Below are 27,699 nucleotides of genomic sequence, written 5' to 3'. Positions count from 1 at the left end.
GGACATTACTTTTCACTTAAAATTTCCCGTAAACCATATATTTCATGCCAAGAACACGTTTGTTCTCCTGAATATCACCACAAACAACAAAATGGCTGTTCACCTAAATACCACCACCAACAACAAAATCACTGTTTCCCTGAATATCACCTCCAGCAACAAAATGGCTGTTCTGCTAAATATCACCTTCAGCAACAAAATGGCTTTCCCCCTCAATATTACCCTCAACAAAATGGTTGTTCCCCTAAATAGGTGACTACTAGGGAAACAAAGTGTCTTCTAAAAGCAGGTGACTAACTTGTTCTAGCAGGTGTGAAAAATGGTGAACTAAGACATGAAACAGGACAGATAAGACATTAGACAACATACTGTATGTGCAACTGTTAAGAGGAACATGGATGCCTGACTTGTGGTACCCTATTGTAACTAATCACATAGCAGCTTACTGCAATTGGCCTAACTTGTGGTACCCTTTTGTAACCAATCACATAGCAGCTTACTGCAATCAACAAAAGAGCTGTTCCTCTAAATATCACCGGCAAAAACAAAATGGCTGTTCGCCTGAATATCACCACCAACAACAAAATGGCCGTTTCCCTCAATATTACCCCCAACAAAATGGCTTTTCTCCCAAAGATCCCGTCAATAACAAAATGGCGGTTTTCTTGAATATTCCCTCGTTATTGTCCCCTGCCCCCTTTTATTGACAATGTCTTAACAATGGGGGCAGGAGGTAAATTACCTTCCAAATTTTAACAGCAGTTGCAGTTTTTAATAGCACTTTAATATCAGCTCAGTCAAAAACATAATGCATACATTTATCTAGTGATGACAAAGCTAAGCATGGTAGACCATAACCTACAAGACACCCCCAGCCAACAATCAGCATCACACCGCCAGCAGAACAACAATAGTCCCTCTGTTGAAACAAGACTGACTCTTACCTGTTTGGCTGAGCTGTGAGGTACTTCTGCTTTTCCGAGACAGGCCGACGATGGCCACCATTTTGGCGCCGATGCTGGAACGCCTCTTCTTGTTTCCTGTGCCCACTGTTCCCACAGCTGTGTCGGACTGGCTGCCATCATTCTTCTCCAGCGTGTACATGTCCCCTCCGATGCTGGTACTTTTAGTCATGTTCTTCCCGGTGGCGCCCATCTGTCTGCTTTGCATTTTGGATGTAAAAACACTGTCAGCCAATTGGCAGATAATGTTTGCACACAAAACAGGGGGAAGGGGGGTGAAAAGACAGAAAAGCAGAGTGTTTAGTTGGCAAATATGGGAAAACTAGGGAAACAAAGTGTCTTCTAAAAGCAGGTGACTAACTTGTTCTAGCAGGTGTGAAAAATGGTGAACTAAGACATGAAACACAGGCACATGAAACAGGACAGATAAGACATTAGATAACATACTGTATGTGCAACTGTTAAGAAGAACATGGATGCCTGACTTGTGGTACCCTATTGTAACTAATCACATAGCAGCTTACTGCAATTGGCCTAACTTGTGGTACCCTTTTGTAACCAATCACATAGCAGCTGCTATATACTTCATCAAACGCGCTTTACATTGCCTTCAAGCTCAATTAAGAAATAGCAAATAACTTTAGTTGTGGCTAGTGTGGGGAGAGGGTTAGAAGTTCTTTTTGGATTTTAATAACTGCTTTGTCGCTACATGTGATAATTTCCATCCCTTCCTGTTCAGACAGGAAATAGAAAAATGCCACTAATGTTAAGTGGAGCTGAAAGGCTTGACAAGGGGAGGTATGCATACCTCCCAACTTTTTGAGATGGGAAAGAGGGACACTTAAGCCACACCCCTGCCACACCCCTAATCACACCCCCAACACACCCTTTAGTATACCATAAAGATTTCATAAGAAAAATAGGTTAATTTATAATTTAAACCACACTTATCTTTTCTACCCAGGGTCATTTTTCTTTATTATAACATTTTTAAATAAGAAATAGATCAATTTAAAGGATGGGAATGAAGTTTAGAGTCAACTAAACACATTTTCAGTAGCAAAATACATATATTCACACAAATCTGCAGATCGGTCCTGCAAGAGGGACAAATGAGGAAGAAAGAGGTACAGAGGGACAAGGTCCCCAAAGAGGGACTGCCCCTTCAAAAAAAGGACAGTTGGGAGCTATGTGTGTGCCAAGTAAATTGTAGAAGCATAGCAACTGGAGGGTGGAGGTGTGTCAGGGATTTTGAACTACAAAGTTCTGTTAAAACCAGCATTAGGCCTCTTGCACACTGCAAATCGCAAATCCGATTTCCGATTCAGATTTTTGATTTTAGTTTTTCCTGGAAGCACAAGAAGAAAAATGCAGCATGCAGGACAGATTAAAAATCGCAAATCGGAATCGCATGTAGTGAGCAAAAGGCAGATTTTAAATCGGTCCTGCATTCTGCGTTTTTTCTACGTTTTACTTCTTGTGTTGATAGCATCCAGGAAAAATCGGAAATCGGATTTGCGATTTGTAGTGTGTGCAAGAAGCCTTAAGCAAGGTTTAACAGAACGGCTTGAAAAAGACAAAAAAAACAAACCGAGAGCCCAATATGGTGCAGTATATTAAACAATGGTTGGTATAATGTAAAGAGATGTGGTAATATACTCACAAACATGGGTCGCCACAAAGGCAACCACTGGAAAAGCAGGTGGGGAGAATTCTGAACTGACCCCACTCAGGTAATAAAAAGTCGCTCTCTGTAGACAGGAATAAGATGGGGATACACCCCTCCACCCAGGGTGGACAAGATCGGTAGTAAAACAGGTATAACAGAGGCGCCAAACAAGGATAAAACAGTTAAAATCCGTTTAAAAGGGGGAAGTTGGTGGATTCCCCTCCCTCGAAAGGACAAGAACCAGACAATGAGACGTTACTGGCCAAGCGCCTCTGTCACAGAGGCGCTTGGCCAGTTCATAGACCTAACACTGTATTCTCCAAACCTATTTGCCTGATGAAGCGGGATAGTGACCCGTGAAATGCGTTGCATATTTGGCGTTTTACAATAAATGTTACTGTTATTATAGTAACGTCTCATTGTCCGGTTCTTGTCCTTTCGAGGGAGGCGAGTCCACCAACTTCCCCCTTTTAAACGGATTTTAACCTTGATTGGCGCCTCGGTTATACCCGTTTTACTACCTAAGGTTTAACAGAACATCATTAGTGACAACAATAATTGCTGCTGAAGAGGTAACATTACATATACACTATACTGTGACCCAATACAGTGGCAAGCATGTCATGCCCAGTATGTGTTGTCCAAGCTTTTACATTGTGCATAAATGAATAGTAGACAGGGGGAGGAGGGACGACGGACATCGGAAGGTGGGAAAGGAGTACAATGCTCTTCTCCATCGCTGGCGGAGGTGTCAGGAAGCATTGGGGGCCGCTGTGCACACGTTAGATTTTTGGCAGAGGCGGTCCTTATCTAGTGAGTGTACACAGCTAGGTACACACCATTTTTTCTGTTAGATTTTCTGTTAGATTTATGCTGGGAATACGCAGGTCGTTTTTTCCGCTCGATCGGTTTTGCTGCTCGATTCTCCACTCAATTCTCTTATCTTCCGCTCGTTTTTCTTATCTTTTCACCTCCATCAGGAATCGAGCGGCAAAACGATGGAACAGGAGATCGGACATGTCAGAAATGATCTATCTAACCATCTATCTGCAGCAAAACCCGTGTATTCCTAGCATAACCTGTCAGATAAACAGAAGACAATGTACCAGAGATAATGACCATTCTCTACAGAAAATAATCGAATTATGTATTCTAACAGAAAATCTACCGGAAAAATCTAATGTTGGGCTTACACGGTAAGTTTTATATTATCAATCGAGCTGCTGATGGCTCGATTGATAATATTCAACCTGTCCGATACCTCGCAGGATCGATACTGCGCTCGATACCGGCGGGGAGAACAATGGCAAGAAACGAGCGGCTCATTAGCAGCACTCGCAGGGACGAGCGGCAATCAATCCGCGCGGATGAGCGGTGACGCGCCGGCATCGAACCGCTGGCTCGATACCGGCGCAAAAACTGTCCTTGTATGCCCAGAATTACAGAATAACAGAAAATTGTATGGTGTAAACCCAGAACTAGGCATACTCTCAACAGCGGTTTATCTCTATTCTACTAAATTGCAGATAACACCAGCAAACACTGTGTACAGTGTATGGGCAGCAAATGGCTCATTTTTTTTAAAAAATAAAGTAAATACTAGAAATAATAAGCTCCTATTTTAGAACAGAAGCAAAATCACAGCAACATGTCACAAAAATAAAATAAAAATGTATATTTTAAGCACACCTTAAAGGATCCCGAGGTGAGAGAAATATGGAGGCTGCCATATTTATTTACTTTTAAAAAATACTAATTGCCTGGCACCCTGATGATCTTTTGGCACCCTGTAACAAGCATGCAGCTAATTTAGTCTTACTTGAGTCAGAACACCTGATCTGCTGCAGGATTGTTCATGGTCTATAGCTAAAAGTATTACAGATCAGGAGGACAGCCAGGTGATGTGTATTGATTAAAAGGAAATAAATATGTCAGCTTCCATATCCCTGTCACCTTGGGTTTCCTTTAACTATAGATACTATAAATACACAAAAGCTTTAAGGATGAGCCAGGCTTGGCTTTACAAGGGTTAATCCAATACTGCACAATTTTTTCTTCCCTCTCATTTCTCTGGTTTTCCTGGGAAATGTGAACAATAGCAACATTTCCAGGACAAGTCTGAGGTAAGGAGCCATGTTTCCATGGTGACTGGGCTTCAGGGAACAGCACCAGCATGCATCTGTCACCTCCTATCAACCAGACACGCCATTGTTTTAAACTGATTATGACTACAATGCTGAAGACTTCACTTCCTCCTAATATACTCTGCAGAGTGAGTTTACTGACTGGATACTGTGCCAGTCCCCCTATAATAACAGGGCACACTTGCTCTACCAGATTGCTACAGCAATGCCACACAGCTGCTTATACATGGACATTTCTGACACAATTGCAGACAACAGATATTTTCCTCGCTTTCATGTAAAAAAAAGGCACCCGGTAAAATTTTAGACATTGTACTATATCATTCCGATAGTAAAATATTGTGAATCTTTTTCCAATATTTTACTGTGACCTAACCTAACCCTACTATCACTCATCCTCCCTCTGCCGATGCCTAACCTAAATACTCCCCTGGTGGTGCCTAACATTATCCAACCCCTAACTCCCCCCCCCCCCCCCCACCCTGGCACTGCCCAATACTAGGGAAAAAAAACTAGCAGCGCTAAAAGAGAAACCATTACCAACAATTGAACGTCATCCCAATCAGTATCGGATAGAAGGAGGGTTCTGTGTGAGAGTAATGTTTACTCACCAATATTTTACTATGCTTATTATGACTGTAAATATATTTTCATTGTTATCCTACCTAATAAAAGGCAAGTGTCCCTGCGTCCCATGTCCGTCCCCCAGTGGTGCCTAGTCTAAACCCCCCTGGCGCTGCCTAATACTAACCTTGTGGTGCCTAACTTTAGTACCAATCCTGATGATGCCTAACACTAAACCCCCAGCCAGAGGTGCCCATTACAATAGCAGGCACCACGCTTTGTGCCCCTATTTGTAGCTGCACTTTCTAATGAGAATTGCCCACCATTGCCTTTAATGTTAATGGCCACGATTAGCGGCTATCAGCAGTAGAAAGGGCTCTAAAAGCGCCCAATACAATAGCGGTCCCCAGGGATATTGTAGCCGCACTTTGCATGTATGGATAGGTCATGTAAGAGACATATTTTCATATGGGGGGGGGGGGGGTTATACGTAAACAGGTCATAAAAGGGACAAAGTATTTAAAAAAAAAAAGTAGGATTTTACATCAGCTTAGGGACCCGGTAGGGGGAAAACTATGGTAGTTTCCCTTGTTGCTGTCACATTGCACTTTACTGACAGTGCCAGCATAGCAGAGAATTGTCAGAGCCCAAATCAAACGTACACAGGCATGCCTGCCAGGCAACTGGCACTCTTTAAAAAGTGACTAGACATGGCAACCTCTGTATTTCTCCCTCTACAAGCTTCCTTTAATATTGGCAAAGAATGAGAATATCGTAACACAAAAGCGAGGCAGTAATATGCAAATGCAGCACAATATGCTAAACCAGGTCGTAAAGTCGAGTCAGGGATTGAAGAACTTACATAACCCAAAATGAATCTGCAGAATCTGTTCTGCTCTGGTGAGGAGTTCAATTAAGTAATGGTCATGTGACATGTAGCGCTCACGTTCCATAATGCAGTCAGAATTACAAGACTCTTACAGGTACATGATGCTACTAATGACCTGCAGTTTATCTCCATGACTTCTGTGGCCAGTTAAATACTTGAAGCAGGGCCGGTAGCCCCAGACACTGGAAACTGGGCCATATGTGGAAATTTTACAGCGAAACCGCTCTGAAATATTGTGTCGCCTCTCTACTCCAATATGGGTCAGCATGCGTCAGGGGAACAGTCCTCAATCAACAGAATTCTATTTCCTGACAATATAATTAATAGTTTGGCATGCGTTCTGACGGAAGGGAGGAGTTCTACAAAACCCAGGAAAGGTTTTATGGTTTGTTAAATATGACCTGACGCTGCTTCTTCTACCCATCTCATACTGTGTGAGCCATTTATCAATGTCAGCCAACCTGAAACTGGGATAAAGATCCTAACAAATGGCAAGATAAAAACAGGAGGTGCGTGCGTTAGTCCTGACTGATAGGAGACACATGTTTGTTGGGGTGGGCAGGTAGCACTTTATTTCTGTATGTTATGCAGTTATATGCCAGCAATATACAATAGATGGTAAAAATGTGACAGATCTGACAGGTTTTGGACTTGTCCATCTTCTCATGGGGAGTCTCAGGTTTTTCTTTATATTCAAAATTGCTTACTGGATGGTGCTCAGTTCAACCGCCAAGGTATTGTGCAAACAATTAAGAGATACTGAGAATCCCCTGTAAGAGGACGGACTAGTCCAATACCTGTCAGATCTGTCTAATGTAAGTGACAAGAACATACTGTAGGGACAAAATATATGTATGTGTATGCATCTATTTTAAATTTACAATTACTCGTGACAGTGGTCCTTTATTAATGTGGAAAGTAGGCAAACACAGTCAGGGCTGGCTTAAGCAGCCTGGGGGCCCGGGGTAAAGATTGTCTGGGGGCCCCTCCGCCCCAACCCAGGTTCCGGAGGTAACGTCACCTAACGGCCGTTTTGCTGTACAGTCTGTGGTCTCCGAGGAGGTGTATGGGCCACCCCACTCCCTGCAACAGCCATGTACCGTGTGGTTGTAAGGATCGCCGTCTGCATTTTCAGGCATACAGCTGCTCCACTTCCATATTACTAAAGCTGGCTTCCATCCAGTAGCTAAGACAGGAAACAAGCAACAGACTGCCCATATGCACAACAAGAAGTACTCTGTCCTCTGTACCAAGATCTATAGGGAGACCGCAAACATTGTGTAGCCCCTACCCCATCCAGAAATCGGAAGTAGTCATGGAAAGGGGGGGGGGTGGCATCGGGAGTGTCTTGTTGTGTGGGAAGCCCAGCAGCGGTTGCCCCTTTGCCCTACCCTGAACACAGTAAGTGCTTTATTTCCATGTTGTTATAGTAGAGTTTAAAAATCTGTCCAACCTGTCAGGTTTTGTACTAGTCCATCTCCTCCTCATGGGGGATTCTCAGGATTACCTTTATTCTTTACAAGAACACTGCCTGGAAAGTATCTATACACAGATGCCTGCCGGGGTCCGCACTCCCTTGCATGCTATTCTTGCGGTAGGACTGAGCAACTACTGGTAGGAAATGCTTTCTGAAATAAAGAAAACTCTGAAAATCTCTCATAATGAGATGAACTAGTCCAAAATCTGTCTGATTATAACTACCTACTGTAAGCGACAACGACATAGGAAAAAGGTCATCTAAAGTGCATTTTTCTCTGTGGCGAATGTACATTTTATATCATTTATTATCTAACGGTATGCGATAGTGGCACTGGTCAGTCTTTCACCATGTTTATAAATATGTCCCCAGTGGCATAGCAGTAGGAGGTGTAACCACATCGGGGCCCTTGGGCCAGAGGGCCGTCCCTTAAAGAGAATCTGTACTCTAATATCCTTACACTTAACAGCATACCATTCTATTCCTTATGTTCTCCTGGGCCCCTCTGTGCTGTTTCTGCCACTCCCTGCTGCAATCCTGGCTTGTAATTAACAGTTTTAGGCAGTGTTTACAAACAAACTAACCAGCTTGTTATAGGCTCACATAAACAGAGTGTGTGAGTCATAGAGAGTGTGCAGGGGGCCTGCAGAGGGTGTGTATCGCTTCTATCCAATCACAAGCAGCCCTGCACACTCCACACATTCAAGCCTTAGCCCGCCAGACACAACAGAGGAAAGGAGATAAGATTTATTACAGAGACAGTGCAATTAGGAAAGGCTGCAGTAAGCCAGAGCACATTAGAACAGGCATAGGATAGAAGAACAAAGGCTGAAAAATTTGTTACAGAGTCTCTTTAATGGCAGTATTAACTCTTTATTGGTCCTGTGCTGGTAATGATCACTTCTATAGATGCTTTGAATAGTAACAGATTGTTCCCCATTCCCTACTAGCCACACTAATGCTATGCTATGGCAGTCCTTGGCAGGTTGCAGTGCACCATATTTATTATTATGTATAAATTCCTTGGGGGGGGGGGGAGCAATATAACACCTGCACTGGGGCACAAAGCTCCTTAGCAACGCCCTGTGTGTCCCCTAGTCTTGTGCTAATTTTCATGTTCAGTGTGGTTATACTAGGATGTGGACCACACGTCTCTAACCTGAGGATTCGGAAGCAATCAATATATAAAACACACTTATGCTGGCCATATAAGTTAAGCATCTATAAGAAGTTGAGGCATAAACTGAGAAATGGTGGGTGAAGCTTTCACATTATTTTTTTATAAACATCATCATAATATTTAATTGTAAAGTGTAAAAAGTTTGACTTGGCTTGAAACTGAAGAAAATCAATTACACAAAAAGCCTGCAAGAAATCTATCTCAGCAGTATAGCCAGCAGTAGGAGGGGACTACTCTGAGGGGGAGGAGTTTACCTGATGTCATTCTCTGACAACCGCCTTGGCAAGTTCTCCATGTGATCGCCTTTCGCATCATTGTGTTCCTGGGGTTTCTCGTCATGCAAGCTGTCTTCATCTAAGGAGCCTTTATTTTGTCTCTGCATGCCATTCTCACTGACCCCCTGTCCCTCCTCTGCCACCTTCTCATGGTCCCCTTCCTGTATGACCTCCTCGTCCTCCTCTTCATTCTCCTCTGGGAACCCCAAATGGTTCTCCCCTCCCTGCCCTCTGTCATTCCTATCCCCTCTCTCCTGCATCTCTCTCGGTCTTCTAATAAACCCCAAACACCAGGAAAAAGCAGCATGCAAACAGAAAAGAAAAGGAAAAGAAAAGTTAGCAATGGCAACATGCAAAGAGAAACATGCAAGAGAGGCAAAGGAAACATAAACCTAAAAATGAATCATGGAGCCATGCAGGACAGGAGTTCTGAAGAACATTTTTCTTGTGTATAACTGCCTGGTTCTTCACTAGAGGGAGAACCAGACACACCATAGTATGGTTGGTATATCCAGTGAGCAGGGATGCTCAACTTCGGATTCGGGTGAAACCCGGATAGTGCGGGCTGGACGGGGGGTAAATCTTACCTCTCTGACGTCTTCTTCGGTCCGTCCCTCGACGCCTCCCACGATGCGCTCCAATCCGGAGTCACGTGACTATACACTTCCTGCTTCAACCTGGAAGGAGGAAGTGTTTGTACTCACGTGACGCCGGATTGGAGCGCATCGTGGGAGGCGCAGAGGGACAGACCGAAGAAGACGTCAGAGAGGTAAGATTGCGTCCCCCCCCCCCCCTGCTGATTGTAATTAGGAGGGTGAAAATCCGGATAGCAACTATCCGGGTTTCACCCGAATCCGAAGTTGAGCATCCCTGCCAGTGAGAGAGCAGTGTTGTCCCCAGGTGCTTATTAAAAGGAAATATTAGGGAAAATAACGTAAACCAGACTTACTTATCTGGGGCTTCCTCCAGCCCCTGGAAGCTTATGTGTCCCTTGCTGCAGCTCCACTCTCAGTGGGTCGCCAGGTGTCCCCTCCGTAGCAGCTGCCAACCCAGCGAGGTCGGTGGCTACTGCGCATGGGCGCGGCCGCGTCGCTCGCATTCTTGCTCCGGGCACCAGGAATGTTCTGCACAAGCACAGTACGCTCCCATCGACGGAAGCATGACCGCAAATGGCACGGCTGCATGCTTGCAGTAGTAGCCAACCTTGCTGGGTCGGCAACTGAATGATCGCATTAGCAATTTTCACTAAAGAACTGATTGGACTATTGGCGGATTTTTTAGATTTAATTGGCACCTTAAAAGTAGTCATACATCTAGCGATAATGGGCAGATTCGACCAAGAGACAAATCTCTCTCTAATCATATCTGATTAGAGAGAGATCTGTTGGCTGCCCATACACTGCAGGCCGATTCCCGATTGATTTTAGCATATCTCTTGGGAATCGGCCGAGTCCACCGCATCGCCGCCCCCTCGCGCTGTCCCCTGATGTAAAATATGCACCCCCCTCTGCAGTATATTTCACCTGTCCATTTCTGGCTCCACCCACATAAACAGTGGTTGCTGGTGTATACATGGGCGCATGATTTTACATTGGGGGGACAGTGCTAGAGGTTTCATTGCGTTCATTCCAATATCACTCACTGTTACCGCCGCACATCTGACCGACCACAGTGGCCCGAGATCTTCCATACATCTGGCCAATTTCAGACCAAAATTGGTCGCATTGTCGATTGGGCACGCTCTTGGTGGCACTGATTTTTATCTAATAATAATTATAGAATCAAATCGTCGATCGGCTGCCAAGTCAAGAGATGTATTGCCACCTTCAAGGTGGCCACTAAAGGTCCAGTTTCTTGCAAAAAAGATAATTTGAGCGATCAGGAATTCTGATCGGAAGTGAAATCATTCAATACACCATCAACGAACCAATCTTTGCTTCCTATTTATCACAACCAAAAAGAAAATCCAATCGGATGACTATTTTTATAATCATTCGTAATCGATTGTGCCCATCAATGGAGATTATTTACAACCAATCCAATCAAAATTTCTGATCGTTCGAACAATTTTTTTGCTAGAAATTAGATCATCAGTGGCCACCTTTAGCCTGTGCAAAGACCAACCAATCACATTCAAGTTTACTGCTGGAGGGCTAGTTGAAGATGAATTCTTACTGGTTACCGCATCATGCAGATGGCTGATGGTGTAATGGTTAAGGGCTCTGCCTCTGACACAGGAGACCAGGGTTCGAATCTCGGCTCTGCCTGTTCAGTAAGCCTGCACTAATTCAGTAGGAGACCTTTGGCAAGTCTCCCTTACACTGCTACTGCCAATAGAGCGCGCCCTAGTGGCTGCTGCTCTGCTCTGGCGCAAGGAGAAAAGCGCAATATAAATGTTATTTGCCTTGTCTTGTCCTTATGCAGTACGGCCACATCCCAACTATATGTGAGGTAAACACTGCTCACCTTATTTTTCTGTTCCCTCGCGGCCTCTCGGACTGCACAGACATGTAGCTGGTACTGCTGAAGCGGGAGGCACTGCTTGTCCTGGACACGGCAGACACATCGCTCACATCACTGTCCGATGACTTGTTGGAGATATTGTCTGAGCCCCTCTGCGGATCCCGGCCTGACCGGTACTGAAAAGAGAGAAGAGAGACCGATCGCGCCTTTTATTCACCGACACTTTCCATGCATAATGCCATGTGGCTCATTGGTGTGTGAAATTAAAAAAATCCACCTCTAGATCTTAATTGTGCTGGAAAGTCTGTGAAGTGGATGTAAATGGCTGGGCGAGCTCACATTCAGCACATCAGCTGCATTACTGTATGGGAGGGAAGCTAAGTGCAGTTCAATTACAGGCATGGACAGCTTCATGAGGTCTAGATCATGGCTCAGCCACAATGATGTGCATTTCAATGAGGAGAATAGCAAGGGCAGGCTGTCATATTTCTATTCACAGCTATAAGGATCCCTTATACACAAACATTTCAGATTATTTATTTAGAGTGATGTGAAAAACTATTTGCCCCCTTCCTGATTTCTTATTCTTTTACATGTTTGTCACACTTAAATGTTTCTGCTCATGAAAAACCGTTAACTATTAGTCAAAGATAACATAATTGAACACAAAATGCAGTTTTAAATGATGGTTTTCATTATTTAGTGAGAAAAAAAAACTTCAAACCTACATGGCCCTGTGTGAAAAAGAAATTGCCCCCTGAACCTAATAACTGGTTGGGCCACCCTTAGCAGCAATAACTGCAATCAAGCCTTTCCGATAACTTGCAATGAGTCTTTTACAGCGCTCTGGAGGAATTTTGGCCCACTCATCTTTGCAGAATTGTTGTAATTCAGCTTTATTTGAGGGTTTTCTAGCATGAACCGCCTTTTTAAGATCATGCCACAACATCTCAATAGGATTCAGGTCAGGACTTTGACTAGGCCACTCCAAAGTCTTCATTTTGTTTTTCTTCAGCCTTTCAGAGGTGGATTTACTGGTGTGTTTTGGGTCATTGTCCTGCTGCAGCACCCAAGATCGCTTCAGCTTGAGTTGAGAAACAGATGGCCGGACATTCTCCTTCAGGATTTTTTGGTAGACAGTAGAATTCATGGTTCCATCTATCACAGCAAGCCTTCCAGGTCCTGAAGCAGAAAAACAACCCTAGACCATCACACTACCACCACCATATTTTACTGTTGGTATGATGTTCTTTTGCCGAAATGCTGTGTTACTTCTACGCCAGATGTAACGGGACACGCACCTTCCAAAAAGTTCAACTTTTGTCTTGTCGGTCCACAAGGTATTTTCCCAAAAGTCTTGGCAATCATTGAGATGTTTTTTAGCAAAATTGAGACGAGCCCTAATGTTCTTTTTGCTTAAAAGTGGTTTGCGCCTTGGATATCTGCCATGCAGGCCATTTTTGCCCGGTCTCTTTCTTATGGTGGAGTCGTGAACACTGACCTTAATTGAGGCAAGTGAGGCCTGCAGTTCTTTAGATGTTGTCCTGGGGTCTTTTGTGGCCTCTCGGATGAGTTTTCTCTGCACTCTTGGGGTAATTTTGGTCGGCCGGCCACTCCTGGGAAGGTTCATCACTGTTCCATGTTTTTGCATTTGTAGATAATGGATCTCACTGTGGTTCGCTGGAGTCCCAAAGCTTTAGAAATGGCTTTATAACCTTTACCAGACTGGTTAGATCTCAATTACTTTTGTTCTCATTTGTTCCTGAATTTCTTTGGATCTTGGCATGATGTCTAGCTTTTGAGGTGCTTTTGGTTTACTTCTCTGTGTCAGATAGCTCCTATTTAAGTGATTTCTTGATTGAAACAGGTGTGGCAGTAATCAGGCCTGGGGGTGACTACAGAAATTGAACTCAGGTGTGATAAACCACAGTTATTTTTAAACAAGGGGGGCAATCACTTTTTCACACAGGGCCATGTAGATTTGGAGTTTTTTTTCTCACTAAATAATAAAAACCATCATTTAAAACTGCATTTTGTGTTCAATTATGTTATCTTTGACTAATAGTTAATGGTTTTTGATGAGCAGAAACATTTAAGTGTGACAAACATGCAAAAGAATAAGAAATCAGGAAGGGGGCAAATCGTTTTTCACATCACTGTATATTAAAAGGGATGCATATGGTATAATAGCATACTCAATTTAGCATGAGAAAAATCAGATATTTAGGCTATACAGTATTTATACTGTGGTATAATGTAATGTTTAAAAGGGAACCTTAAAGTGAGATAAAACTGACATACAGTAATATTCAATAAAAATGTGTTTTCCTACTTTTTACTACCCATACAGTTACCATATGTGCTTTTGTGCACAAGCAATAATAACTGTCTATATAATAATAATAAGCAATAGTTAAAAATTCCTAAAGTACAATGTATCTGCTCTGAAAACTGCCTTTGCACTTTACTGCATAGCTGCTGTATTTATATATTAAAATATATCTAGTGATCATTTCTCAGCTCTTTCCGCTTCTCATTTCAGTTTTTTCTCTAAACAGCAAAAAATTGGCAGCGCCCCTAACCAGGCTGCAACTGAAATGAAATCAACAGAGGTGTGCAGCGCCCCCCAGGGACATAAATTCACACCTTGAATACAAATCAGATGCAAACCATGCACTAATCCCTAATCTAGTGTGTATTTGAGTCCCTGGGGTATGGTGCACAACTCTGTTGGTTTTTATTTCAGTTGCAGTTGCAGATTAGCAGCTGCCAATTTTTTGCTGTTCTTTAGAAAAAAAACGTGTAGACCATTTGTGGCTAGCAGCCCCAGGTTTAAACTATGTTTTAATTGTTAGTGTTAAGGGCTCTTCCACGAGGGCAGTCAACGTCATGGAAGAGTCTAGTACTGAACAATCTATGCGCAAACTGTACTGGAAGCTAACATCCTCCATTTGCTGCATCTGTTTTGAATGCAAGTTGTGTAATCTGCCCGTGTATTGGGCTCTGCACATCTATGCAGCTGGTCAGTTTGGGTGCAGCCTCCATTTGGAAGCACTGCCACTGTCCTCCTGTTGTATAAGAATTAGCTTTTTAGCTAGATGATTAACTAGGGTTCTCTTTAAAAAGTTGTTTTTTTGCAGGGTGTCCCGATTGGAGGAATCCCACCTCACTTCGTGTCGTGGATGATCCTGGAAACCACATGGTTGCGACAATCTCTCACAGCTATGATAAAATAGAAGCACACCAGTCAATGCATTCCAGCTCCTCACCTTGGAATGATAATCTTTTTCTAGCCTCGAGTCTGACCCAGCCACTTGCTTGTATTTGTTGATCTTCATCTTTATCTGCCGATTCCTCTCTTCCACATCCATCGAACCTGTAGAACAATGACACAAAAATACAGGATCATCAGCCTAGGTTGCAGAGAAATCAGATCCTTTATACTATATGTTCTCAGAGTTCCTGTCCAGCCTCCATTTTTTTATTAAATGAAAAATATTAAAAGGAGACGGAAAAAGTCAGGTACACCATGGCTTCAAGGGATCATTCTTGTGCGCAGCTGAGCCACTGTCTTCTTTCAGAAGAGACGTGGCCAAGTTGCCACTCACCACCCTTTTCAATCAGAATGTAGAGGGGACATAACCACTTCCCTTGAAGGCTAATATGGAGGGAAGGAGGATAATAGTTTGCATGGCATGGCTCTCATGTGCTGCAAGCAAAGACACCAAAATTGTTGGGGGAGGTCAAGAATCAGTGGTGGTGGCTGCCACGGTTTCCCTCTAAAGAAAGGCATTTACTGTATAAGTAGTCTTAAAGGAATACTATCGATACCCAAGTGTTCTAAAATGACAATGTACAAATAATGTCTAAGTAGCTGTGTAAACATTTTCCTACTTTTCATGTTAAATATTAGAGGCAAAAGCTGTAATTTATGGAGGGTAGGATTTAGCTATATTGGGACAAATCAATTGCAGAAGGGGTGTCTGCTTCAATTCACAGCTAGAGTTGCATATCAGACTACAGAAAGCAAATATCAAACATATCAAACTCTGAAAGCAAAAAACAGTATGAAAAAGCTGTGAGAATTAGTTACATTTCCTCTGCTCTCTTCAGACACTTCAGTCAGAAACAGAGTTCCCAACAGCTGCAGCTCCTGTGTCCTGTCTCTATCTGTCACATGCAGAGTTACACATAGAGTTAACTGATCAAGTGTGAGGGGAATTTCCCCTCTCCTCATGGCTCAGTCAGCTGTCAGTTTTGGCGTCAGTAAAGTTTGAATGTATTTTGCTAACAGTAAACAAAGAAGTTGCTACTAAAATGTATAAACCAGTACTTAGCAGCACTTCCCAAACAATTCCTGTGTCAATTAAAAAAAAAAAATGTGAATCGATAGTATTCCTTTAATATGTAAAATGTAACTTATGTGGTTAGAGTGTGGGGGTGTCAAGGGCAAAGTATAGTAGCTGGACAGGAGGCTTTGAAGACTACCCAGGGCAAAGCTTGGGTATAAAAGCAGATACTTACCTAAAGAAACGTAGTCCCTGGATCCTAAGCATCCAGTCCCACATTTCCGAGCGCAGCACCCCCCCCCCCCCACCCCAAGATTGTCGACAAGGGCTTGTCGGCAATCACATCAAGGCTGCGCTCATCTTCTGGCTGCACAAGTACAGCCGTGCAGTAAGCCGAAACGTTTGCAACAGTAGAGGTGCTTGGCCCTGACGGAAACCAGATGTAAAAACAAAAATGTTTCACTTACCTGGGGCTTCTACCAGCCCCCTGCAGCCGTCCTGTGCCCATGCCGGTACCAAACGATCCTCTGGTCCCCCGCCGTAGCTCACTTTCAGTTTCTTCACTCGCCGTCCACTGCCACTGCACGGTCCTGGCCGCGCGTTTCCTCGTTTGCGCTCCCATTACCGGGAGTGTCCTGCACAGGCGCAGTAGAGATTTTCTTGTACTGTGCGGCCAGGATCGCGCAGGCGCAGTGGACGGCAACTGAAGAAACTGAAAGTAAGCCGTGGCAGTGGGTAAGAGGATCGTTTGGTAATGGTGCAGGCACAGGGCGGCTGCAGGAGGCCGGCAGAAGCTCCAGGTAAGTGAAACTTTTTTTTTTCACATACTTCAGGTTCCCTTTAAAGAGGGTCCCGGCGAGCGGCGAAGGACAGCGAGGGAAGCCTTAATAGGATCCAGAGGCTTCCCTCGCTTTAAGTATGGATCTGTTTCTGAACCTAAGCTTCGGTTCGGGGTTCTCTCTAAAGGCTGTCCAGGAGATAACATGCAGAGTAACTCAAAGGCACAGGTGTCGAACGCCGATCCTCGAGGGCCATATCCATGTCAGTGTTTAAAATGGCCAAAGAAATGAGCGCTACATTAAGGACCACACCTTTCCTGATTCAACCCTGTCAATTCATTTGAGCCGTGCCAAAAATTTGTGAGGACGTCGGCCTTTGAGGACTGGAGTTTAACATCCCTGCAGGATGTTCTAATTGGCAAGATACGTGAAAGAAGCTGTGATCAGAGCACCGAACTGTCACACAGATCTCTGCGAGAAGAAGTTGCAGATTCACTACACAAGGGAAAGTAACATCTCTGGCAATGCTGTACTATTCAGCACTAGCCCTGCTGTCTGCTTCTTTATTCAGTTCGCCTCTAGGAATGCCAGGAACTTTTATTCCTTGGAAGCCACAGTGGTAAATGTTCATAATTACGGTAGGTTTCATTTAGCCCAAATTTTGCAGGTTTGTTAATTTTGTCAAGTTCTCTACAACTTTGGTGTATGTCCAGCTTATTGAGTGCAGCATGGCAGAAGAATGGTCGTGACTTGACTAGTACTGGCTCTTTGATACACGACTATAACTGGTGATGGCCATAAACAGGTCAACGTCTGATCAAATCTGTCAATGATCTTTTGACTCCTGTAAGTCAGACAGTTTTGATTTTAAAGAAGTTAATCGATCCGAAGCATAATCAGGTTTGCATTGCAACAACTTTTAATACATTGACTGACTGGTAACAACGACATGCTATGGTCATGCAAGACATATCAGCCAACATGTAAAATGGGGTTCCCTTTAAGCTGCTTTTTCTGGACTTGAATAAATGATTTTTCCTTTAGGACTTCAAAACAAAAAACATACATGCCTACATATCCAAGCAATGGCGACCAGCGATACTGACACATGGCATGCCATGATGAGAATCAGTGTTGTAGCATCCCCTGCCAGCCAATGACAATGCCCCATAGACCCTGGATATCCTGACTCTATCAGCCTGATTTACTTAGGATCTGGTGTGCTGCAGATCTTGACAAATTCTGAAAGCTAGTTAGAAAATCAGTTAGGAGTCCCATTTTTGTGGTTACTGGTTTTTTTTGTCTCTACTTTGGAAGTTTTCTCATCATTTCCTGTAACTGGGACTTTTGTTGACATTCATGGTTCTATTAACCCTTTCTGGACTGGATGGCTGTGGCCCCCTTAAAGTGGACATGAACTCCAAACTTCGTCTCTGCTCTAAAAGATACGAAACAGCATAATAACCTTTAAAGAAAAAAACATTTCTCTGTTACAGCTGATACAAATCCCGCAATTAAAGGGGCACTATGGCGAAATATTTTAAAATGTAAAATATGGGCAAACATATACAAATAAGAAGTACATTTTGTTCCACAGTAAAAAGAGCCATAAATTACTTTTCTCCTATGTTGCTGTCATTTACAGTAGGTAGTAGAAATCTGACAGAAGCGACAGGTTTTGGACTAGTCCATCTCTTCATAGGGGATTCTCAGGGATTTATTTTCAAAAGCACTTAGTGAATGGCAGTTGCTCCGTCCAACTGCCAAAAAAACTGTGTAGCGAGCAGGGAAGCTGGCCAGCATCATTGTTTAAATCCTTTTTAGGGAATATCTTTATAAAGAATAAAAGCCTTGCTGAGAATCCCCTATGAGGAGATGGACTAGTCCAAAACCTGTCACTTCTCTCAGATTTCTACTACCTACTGTAAGTGACAGCATTATAGGAGAAACAGTAATTTATGGCTTATTTTACTCTGGAAGAAACGTACTTCTTATTTGTTTATGTTTGCACATATGTTAAATGTTACAATTTTTCGCCATAGTGCTCCTTTCATCTGCAGTGTGTCTACTCCCTGCTTTCATGAAGCAGACTTAGGGTTAACATTCTGTGTTTGCAAATTAGCTGCTCTGCCGAGGCAGACAGCTGACAGCTTAGAGACCAAATTACACTGGTGATTAGTAACATATGAGGGTGGATTAAGACAGGCTAAACTCTCTAAATACATATAGGGTGCATTTCTCTAGGTTTTCCTTCTGTCCTGAGCAAGAGTTCAGGTCCACTTTAAGGACCAGAGCCGTCTTTTGCCTATTGTGCCCTGTGATTGCAGTGTTTGGCTCACAGTAATCACAGGGTTAGGAGCCAATGAACTGCAGAGCTGTGGAACCTCTGCTGTCACTAAGATAGCAGAGCAAGCGGGTGTAGCAACGTATCAGTGGCGTGAACAGCGAGGATGGCGTGAGTGTGCAGCGTTGAATCGTTGGAATCCATGTCCTGCCAGAGCCACACAGCCACCAGCAGGAAGTAGACTCCAACTATGTCAGTCTGGAAGCAGATAAAGGACCACGACTGCAAACAAATGAAAAATGTAAAATGTGTACCCGTGCTTATAAAGAGTGCATTTCTCCCAGATTAAAATGCAACATGAATTACTTTTTTCCTATGTTCCTTACGTAATAAGTAGTAAAAATCTGACATTTAATTTTCTTGTGGGGGTCCCCAATATTTCCTTTATTCTTTACAAAAGCATTTAATGGAAAGGATCTAAACAAGGATGTCGGCCACCCTCCATACTTTCACTTGATATTTATCAACTGCTATTTAGTAAATGCTTTTAAGAAAACTAAGAATCCCCCCATGAAGAGACTGACAATAATAAACATTATACACAAGCACACACTTATACAATTTTTCATAGTCAGCAAATGATCGACATTGATTAAAAAAATAGACAATCTAGTTCCCGTACTTTCCGGACTATAAGACGCTCCTGACCAGGGGTCCCCAAACGTTTTGGGTCGAGGGCCGGGTCAACATACTTCTGACTGCTGGGGGGGCCGGAGTATACATAAGATGATGTAGAAGTCTTTGTGGGCCAGACAGTGAAGCATACCCAGGTGACAACTTGCAGTCCAATTGGACAGCAGTGTCACCTGATGTGGAATTTAATTGGAAACCAGTGAATTACTGCTTTCTGGCTTCCATGTGGATGAGTGGTGCCAGCACTGCTATTCTATATGCGGACCACCAATATTTAAAGATGTAGCTTACCACATTTATAAGTAATACATTTTCTGTGTGGGGGGCCGGTAAAAAAGCCTCAGGGGCCACATTTGGCCCACAGGCCTTAGTTTGAGGACCACTGCTCCTGACCATAAGACGCAGTTAGATTTAGAGGACAGAAACCAGGGGAAAAAAATTATATACTAAACCTGGTGCATCCATGGTGAAGGGGCATCTTGTATATGATTATTTGTACCTCATGTCCCCTTGTACCTCATGTCTCCCTGTGTCCTCCTCTGTCCCCCATGTGTCTGCCTCTGTTCTCCTTGTGTCCTCCTCGATGCCCCTTTGTGTCCTCCGTTTGTCCCCCAGTGTCCTCCTCTGCATGGGCACAGTACAGCGAGTCCCGGCATTGCAGCGGGTTAGAGATTTGTATTGGCAGCATTCACAAGTCAGGAAATCCCTGTATTTGGACTATAAGACGCAGTGACTTTTCTCCCCACTTTTGGGGGAGAAAAAGTGAGTCTTATAGTCCAAAAATATTCCCATTCTGCAAAAATAAATGCATACAAAAAAGGTTGGTTTTTTTACACTGTTGAAGAGCACCGTCCACTGGTCAGAAAAGAAAAAATATGTCTGACTTTTTTCTTTGTCTTTGAATCTACCCTTTGGAACAACTGTTTGCAAGGATTACACAGGGCCTATCAAACCACAGTAATGGATGCTGAAAAGTTAGTGAATTGGCAATGTAGCAACAGAATTCCGCCACAAGATTTGTTTTCTTTTAATTGGAATTAAACTCAGAACATCCGCTCTGCTCTAAAAGCATGATAACCTTTATGAGAAAAAAATTATAAAGTATGGAAATCCCCCCCCCCCCCCCCCCAAAAAAAAAAGTTTAAACTTGCACCTACTTTCCAGGGAGAACTGAAAGGTTTAAGACTCAGTATTTACTGTAGGAGGAGACAGCTATGGCAGAGCTCCTGAAGTCTATTCACAGCTACTGATAAGAACTAATTCCACACTTTGATCTTGCTAAACAAAGCACAGAGCAGTGAATTTCTTCAGCAACTATATGTGGATAAAATACTTTTCATTGTGAGCCGTTCAAGAGTTCGGTCTGCTTTACAAAATATAATATTCCTGGCAGTCATGCAAACCTCTATCTTCAGATAGTAGAACAACTTTAATAAGCCCCAGGTCAGGTTTGCAGGCTTATTCACATTTTTCCATATGGAAGACCTTTTTGAAATCATGCTACTTAACAGAAAATTTGATGATATCTGGTTCCCATAACCATTTTGGTGACCCCTGGTACCTGGGCTGTGGAGTAATTTTTGTTTCATAAACTGAGGGGTCAGAGTCAGATGATTTTTGTACCCACTCAAGGCCGGTTCTCTCATAAAGCAAGGTAAAACATTTGCATCAGGCGCAGAGATTACAGGGGTAACATTTTTGTACTGTGTTTACAGTAACAGCCTGAAGTCAGAGTAGGAGGAGAAGTGAGGGAAGAGCTAGGTGAAGAGGTCATCATTGGGGACAAGCAGCTTGTTGTGCTGTGTGAGGAGACTGACAGTGAATCAAGAGGTGGAGGCAGGAGAGCAGCAGTGTTTCATTTGACTTGCACAGCAGAAGGGAGGAGGTGGCACTGCCGTCCTGAATGAGGAGGAGTGGCTGAGGGTGAGCAGTTTGTTTGTCCCAGACTCACAGCTAGACAGTGTTGAGCTGCAGCATGTCATGTGAGAACATTAAATGAAGCAGAGTAAATTGTTGGGTGCAGTGCGATCATTCCAAATCGGGGAGGGGAGGGAGCATCCTCACAAGTTTGCCTCAGGCAGCAAAAAGTCTAGAACCAGCCCTGTACCCACTTTATAGCCCTGCAAGGCAGTGGAGTCAGAGTCGAGGAGTAATTTTGGGTACCTGGAGTCGGAGTCATGGTTTTATAAACTGAGGAGTCAGAGGATTTTTGTACCTCCTCCACAACCCTGCTTGGCTCTGCATGTTGTACTGCAGGGAGGATGGGACAACTATCCTATGTAGCACTCAGGTACTGGAAGTCTTTCTCTGAACCGAAGGTGCCGCTTCAATTTAATCTACTCAAAACTGTTATCCGTTAGGCTGCAATTGTAAACAACATAGCCACCACGCATTGTTGATTAGGCGCTTTTACACCAAAAGCATTCACTCCAGCATTGCTGGCCAATTTATATTCTCGAGCTCTGAAGCAACTATGTTAAATGAAATAATAAATGCTCCCGTAAGAAATTTCTGTTAGAGACAATAATGGAGAGAAGGGCGTGCATGAAATAAGGGCTCAGCTGGATAACAAAATGATGGCAGTGGTTAAGGAAATCTGATAACGATAAACATAGCTATCAAACTTGGTTAACGATATATACCGTTGTAAAAACATACGGGAAATAATAACGAAAAGATATGAATGTTAGAAATCGTTATGTAATTCAACAATACAGCTTGACCCAACCCTAACCTCACTCAGAACCCTCCCCTGGTGGTGCCTAAAACTAACCACTCCCCTGGTGGCGCCTAACCCTAACACCCCCCCCCCCAGTGGTGCCTAACCCTAACCCCCGGTGGTGCCTAACCCTAACCACACACCTGGTGGTACCGAACCCTAAGCACCCCCCACGCCCGGTGTTGCCTAAAACTAACCGCCACCCGGGTGGTGCCTAACCCTAACCACTCCTCCTAGTGCAGCCTAACCCTAACGATAATATATTTGATACTGTAAAATCTTTACATACAAATGAAAAAATTTGAAAAAAACTATAACGCTGCAGGCTTCTAAAACAATAACATACTTCAAAAACTCTAATGTTGTTAACGATAATTTATCACAGCGCCCTATTTCTGCTTTTTTCCCCCCATATTAATGATAATTGCATTAGAGTGTATGACGTCGCCCTTTTCGTCCTGCTATCGTCACAAGCTGGCGCCCTCCTTTCCTGCTACCGTCACAAGGTTCCATTGTGGATCAAGTATGGGCCTGGGTCCACTTCCATCCTAACTGCTGTCATGAGTTTATTTAAAACCAACCTGGAAGGAGAAAAAGGTTTGTTAGTTAGATACTTACCTAAGTAGTGGGAAGCCACTGGACGCTCCAGGGGCTTTCCATATCTTCCACAAGTCCACCGCTTCCAGCCAGGACCCTCCTCACCCCTTTGGCTGTGTTCCTGTTCATGTAGAAGTGTGACTGTACTGCGTGGGATTGCAGTCCACACATGCCCAGTAGGACAAGTTGCTTGTGCATGGAGGTAAAAGCCATGCATAAGCTTAGTGCTACTTGGTGTGTGCAAACCATATTCACACATGCGCAAGATGGTCGTGCTCATACATGAAAAGGAGCGCGGATATCAAAGCAGATTTGAAAAGCTCTTATATGCTTTAAGCAGGAGTCTCGAAATCAAATATAAAGTGGGCCGAAATTTCAGCCCTGGGATTAAGTCACAGGCCGACAATGTATATTGGCCACCTCTCTCCCTTATAAAGTTCCCTGGTATCCAATAGTCCTTCTCCATTCTCTATACAGTTCCCTGAAGTTTAGTGGTCCTTCCTACCTCATCTATACAATTATCTGATGTTTAGTGGCCCCTCCCCATATGGCTTCCCTGGTGATCTAGGGCTTACCCTCCAAAATAGCTTCTGTGGTGGTCTAGAGTGGGCCAAACATAATGCAAATTGGGGAAATCACCTGCCGGAGTTTGACATGTATGGCTTAGAGGAACCAAGTTCTGGAACAGTGGGCAACAGGACAATCAGGGGAGCCTCCTATCTACAGGCTTCTCTCTACAGAGGCTTTTCTCATCTACAGTTGACAATCACTATCCGGAACATGATTGGCCATGAAGAGAAAAACTGCCAATTATTTCAGTTCATATTAGGCTACCCCAAATGAATCCCAAGGCCCAGTGAGACTAAAAGCTCAACACGAAGGGGCCTACTTGTACAATAAGACCAATCCTAGAAGATTCACCTTCAAGGATCCCACCCTATCCATATACAGTGGGATGCGAAAGTTTGGGCAACCTTGTTAATCGTCATGATTTTTTTGTATAAATCGTTGGTTGTTACGATAAAAAATGTCAGTTAAATATATCATATAGGAGACACCCACAGTGATATTTGAGAAGCGAAATGAAGTTTATTGGATTTACAGAAAGTGCTCAATAATGGTTTAAATAAAATTAGGCAGGTGCATAAATGTGGGCACTGTTGTCATTTTATTGATTCCAAAACCTTCAGAACTAATTATTGGAACTCAAATTGGCTTGGTAAGCTCAGTGACCCCTGACCTACATACACAGGTGACTAATTATGAGAAAGCGTATTTAATGCGGTCAGTTGTAAGTTTACCTCCTAATTTTCTCTGAAGAGTAGCAACATGGGGGTCTTAAAACAACTCTCAAATGACCTGAAGGACAAAGATTGTTCACCATCATAGTTTCGGGGGAAGGATACAGAAAGCTGTCTGTTTCCACAGAAAGATTTCAGCTGTCTGTTTCCACAGTTAGGAACATATTGAGGAAATGGAAGACCACAGGCTCAGTTCAAGTTAAGGCTCGAAGTGGCAGACCAAGAAAAGTCTCAGATAGACAGAAGCGACGAATGGTGAGAACAGTCAGTCAACCCACAGACCAGTACCAAAAACCTACAACATCATCTTGCTGCAGATGGAGTCACTGTGCATCGTTCAACCATTCGGTGCACTTTACACAAGGAGATGCTGTATGAGAGAGTGATGCAGAGGAAGCTTTTTCTCCGCCCACAGCACAAACAGAGCTGCTTGAGGTATGCTAAAGCACATTTGGACAAGCCAGCTTCATTTTGGAATAAGGTGCTGTGGACTGATGAAACTAAAATTGAGTTATTTGTGCATAAGGGGCATTATGCATGGAGTAAAAAGAACACAGCACTCTAAGAAAAACTCCTGCTACCTACAGTAAAATATGGTGGTGGTTCCATCATGCTGTGGGGTAGTGTGGCCAGTGCAGGGACTGGGAATCTTGTCGAAGTTGTAGGACGCATGGATTCCACTCAGTATCAGCAGATTCTGGAGATCAATGTCCAGGAATCAGTGACAAAGCTGAAGCTGCGCCAGGGCTGGATCTTTTAACAAGACAGCGACCCTAAACACTGCTCAAAATCCACTAAGTCATTCATGCAGAGGAACAAGTACCACATTTTGGACGGGCCATCTAGGTCCCCAGACCTGAATATAATTGAAAATCTGTGGTGTGAGTTAAAGAGAGCTGTCCATGCTCAGAAGCCATCAAAACTGAATGAACTATAGATGTTTTGTAAAGAGGAATGGTCCAAAATACCTTCAACCAGAATCCAGATTCTCATTGTAACCTACAGGAAGCATTTAGAGGCTGTAATTTCTGCAAAAGGAGGATCTATTAAATATCGATTTCATTTATTTTTTTCTGGTGCCCAAATTTATGCACCTGCCTAGTTTTATTTAACCAATTATTGCATACTTTCTGTAAAAAGGATCCAGAAGCAAACAATAATGCAACATGTGGAGAACCTACAGACTAAATATGGCCATTGATGGATCAGAAAGGTCATATTTATTCTCCCAGTCTATTCTTCCCCCATCCGATTAAAATTATCAAATCGAATTGTTGATCGAACAGGACGACTAAGTAATGTATGAGCACCTTTAGAGTTTGCATAGATTTGACCGGTTTCCATTACAGATATTCCGAATGCAGCAAACGAGGGACCAGTACCACAAAGCCAGCAAACAACCCGTGTGACCTGCTGTCGCCATAGAGACAGATCCTGCAGTTTTACTGGTGGTTATGTGCTTTGCTAGGACTAGAGGGATAAGAATAAAGTGATGGAAAAACTATAGCGAGCGGAATATTCCTAGTTAAAAAACGCTGCTGCTCAAAATCTTGCCGCAAAGTGCCCTCTGGAGTTATCAATCATTCAGCAGCATCTTACAGAAGATCATTAATCCGAGGATGCAGAAATCATCTTTCAGCTGGCAGTGTGAGCTACCTTCTGTAATGACCCCTGGTATTAAAGTGATCGTGTACCTATAACTAAGTGTCCTTAACCTCTTGAGGACAATAAAATGTCATAAGGATGAACACCATGGATCAGCAAATATAATCTTAGTAAGTCTCGGGTGCTGTATATAAATAACAATCAAAAAATATAGAAAAAGACACGCACACCATTCGATTAACCTCTTCAGGACCACAGGTTTACACCCCCCTAGTGAACAGGAGATTTTTCACAAATCAGCACTCTACAGCCTTAACAGCTCGCTGCAGAGCCGTACAACTTACCACCAAAATTAATCTTGCCTCCTTTTCTTGTCCCTAACAGGGATTTCTTTTGGTGGTCTCTGAACGTTGCTGTGATTGTTACTTTTTTTATTTGAAAAAAAAAAAAAAAAAAAGGCTTTTTTTCCTTTTAAATCATTATAGCCCACTCCATCCCCCCTCTGCTCCAAATTGTCTCTGGACAGCGATCTGACTACTTCCTCTCTCATACGCATCAGCCTATGAGAGGGCTTAAATTGCGAGCCGCTTGGAGGGACTGCCAAGTCACAGGGCTGTCCCGTGTACCACGTTGCGCTAAATCACAGCGTTGTACAAAGGTGAACAAACAGCTTTTTTGTTTCAAAGGATTTGCAAGCCGCAGTTGAACACGGAGCTCAGTGTCTCTGCAGGGAATGATCACACATGCGTACGCATTCCATGCTAAACTACGCCTCCAGGACTTGACGCCAATTGGTGTTAGGTGGTCCTGGGACTGCAGCCCTCCCGCTGCTGATCGGTAAACGTTGTGAATTGACAATAATACTGTACAAATCGTTAATTTACTAGTTGGTAATTTAACTTTTCAATGCGGTAACAGCCGTAGTGAATTGATGCTTCACTGACAGATCGGTAAAATCAGCTCTTTTCTGCATTACCGAATGTGGTAATATACTATGAATGGAGCCCATTGTCGGACAAGTTATTTAAAACAGATGCTGTTGGTACTACTTGTCGCCTTAAAGAGAATCTGTATTGTTAAAATCGCACAAAAGTAAACATACCAGTGTGTTAGGGGACATCTCCTATTCCCCTCTGTCACAATTTCGCCACTCCCCGCCGCATTAAAAGTAGTCAAAAACAGTTTTAAAAGTTTGTTTATAAACAAACAAAATGGCCACCAAAACAGGAAGTAGGTTGATGTACAGTATGTCCACACATAGAAAATACATCCATACACAAGCAGGCTGTATACAGCCTTCCTTTTGAATCTCATTTGTGTGTTTACCTTCAGTCTCCTGCAGCTCTCATGCACTGAATAGTGACAGGCTGTGAGGCTGATTGTTTCTTCCTGCAGACAGCTCTGCCCGTGTCTGCAATTCCTCAGCATGTGTCAGCCAGCTCCTTTCACAGCCTAACAGAGGAGGATTATGTAAATAACACACACACAGGAGTGTGCATAGAGGGGCCTGGAGGGGGGCGTGCATAGCAGATCACACTGAAGAGTTGGCAGCCTTCCAGACACAGGGCGACAAGTCCGACAGGGGAAAGATACATTGATTTATTACAGAGACGGTGATAGTAGAAAGTGCTGCAGTAAGCCAGAGCACATTAGAATAGGTTTAGGAACTTGTAGGATGGTAGAAAACACAATGACATTTTTGTTACAGAGTCTCTTTAAGGCTAGGTTCCGAGTCAGGCTGGATGGACAACAGTGCATTTACAGTGTATCCTGAGCAGATACGATGTGCCCTGTCACACAGTCTGGTGA

At 43.4% G+C, this 27,699-nt stretch overlaps 1 protein-coding gene across 49 annotated transcripts in view; it reads right to left on the bottom strand.

The window, feature by feature from the left end:
- The window catches only part of RIMS2 (regulating synaptic membrane exocytosis 2), an 816,797-nt gene that overhangs the window by 96,683 nt on the left and 692,415 nt on the right, over positions 1-27,699 (bottom strand). For 38 of the 49 annotated variants that reach the window (XM_068237786.1, XM_068237812.1, XM_068237768.1 and 35 more), the window contains 4 exons: positions 14,893-14,999; positions 11,627-11,799; positions 9,140-9,433; positions 945-1,162 (listed from right to left, as the gene is read on the bottom strand). In XM_068237786.1, coding sequence (XP_068093887.1) covers positions 945-1,162; positions 9,140-9,433; positions 11,627-11,799; positions 14,893-14,999 — 792 coding nt within the window. Of the gene's footprint in view, positions 1-944; positions 1,187-9,139; positions 9,434-11,626; positions 11,800-14,892; positions 15,000-27,699 lie in introns of all 49 variants that reach the window. The other 11 variants (XM_068237820.1, XM_068237795.1, XM_068237799.1 and 8 more) reach the window with 4 other exon arrangements.

This window comes from Hyperolius riggenbachi, chromosome 5 (genome assembly GCF_040937935.1).
Source record: "Hyperolius riggenbachi isolate aHypRig1 chromosome 5, aHypRig1.pri, whole genome shotgun sequence".
NCBI classification, from domain to species: Eukaryota; Metazoa; Chordata; class Amphibia; order Anura; family Hyperoliidae; genus Hyperolius; species Hyperolius riggenbachi.
Note: the sequence above shows the minus strand (reverse complement) of the source record. Positions and strands in the feature narration are given on the sequence as shown.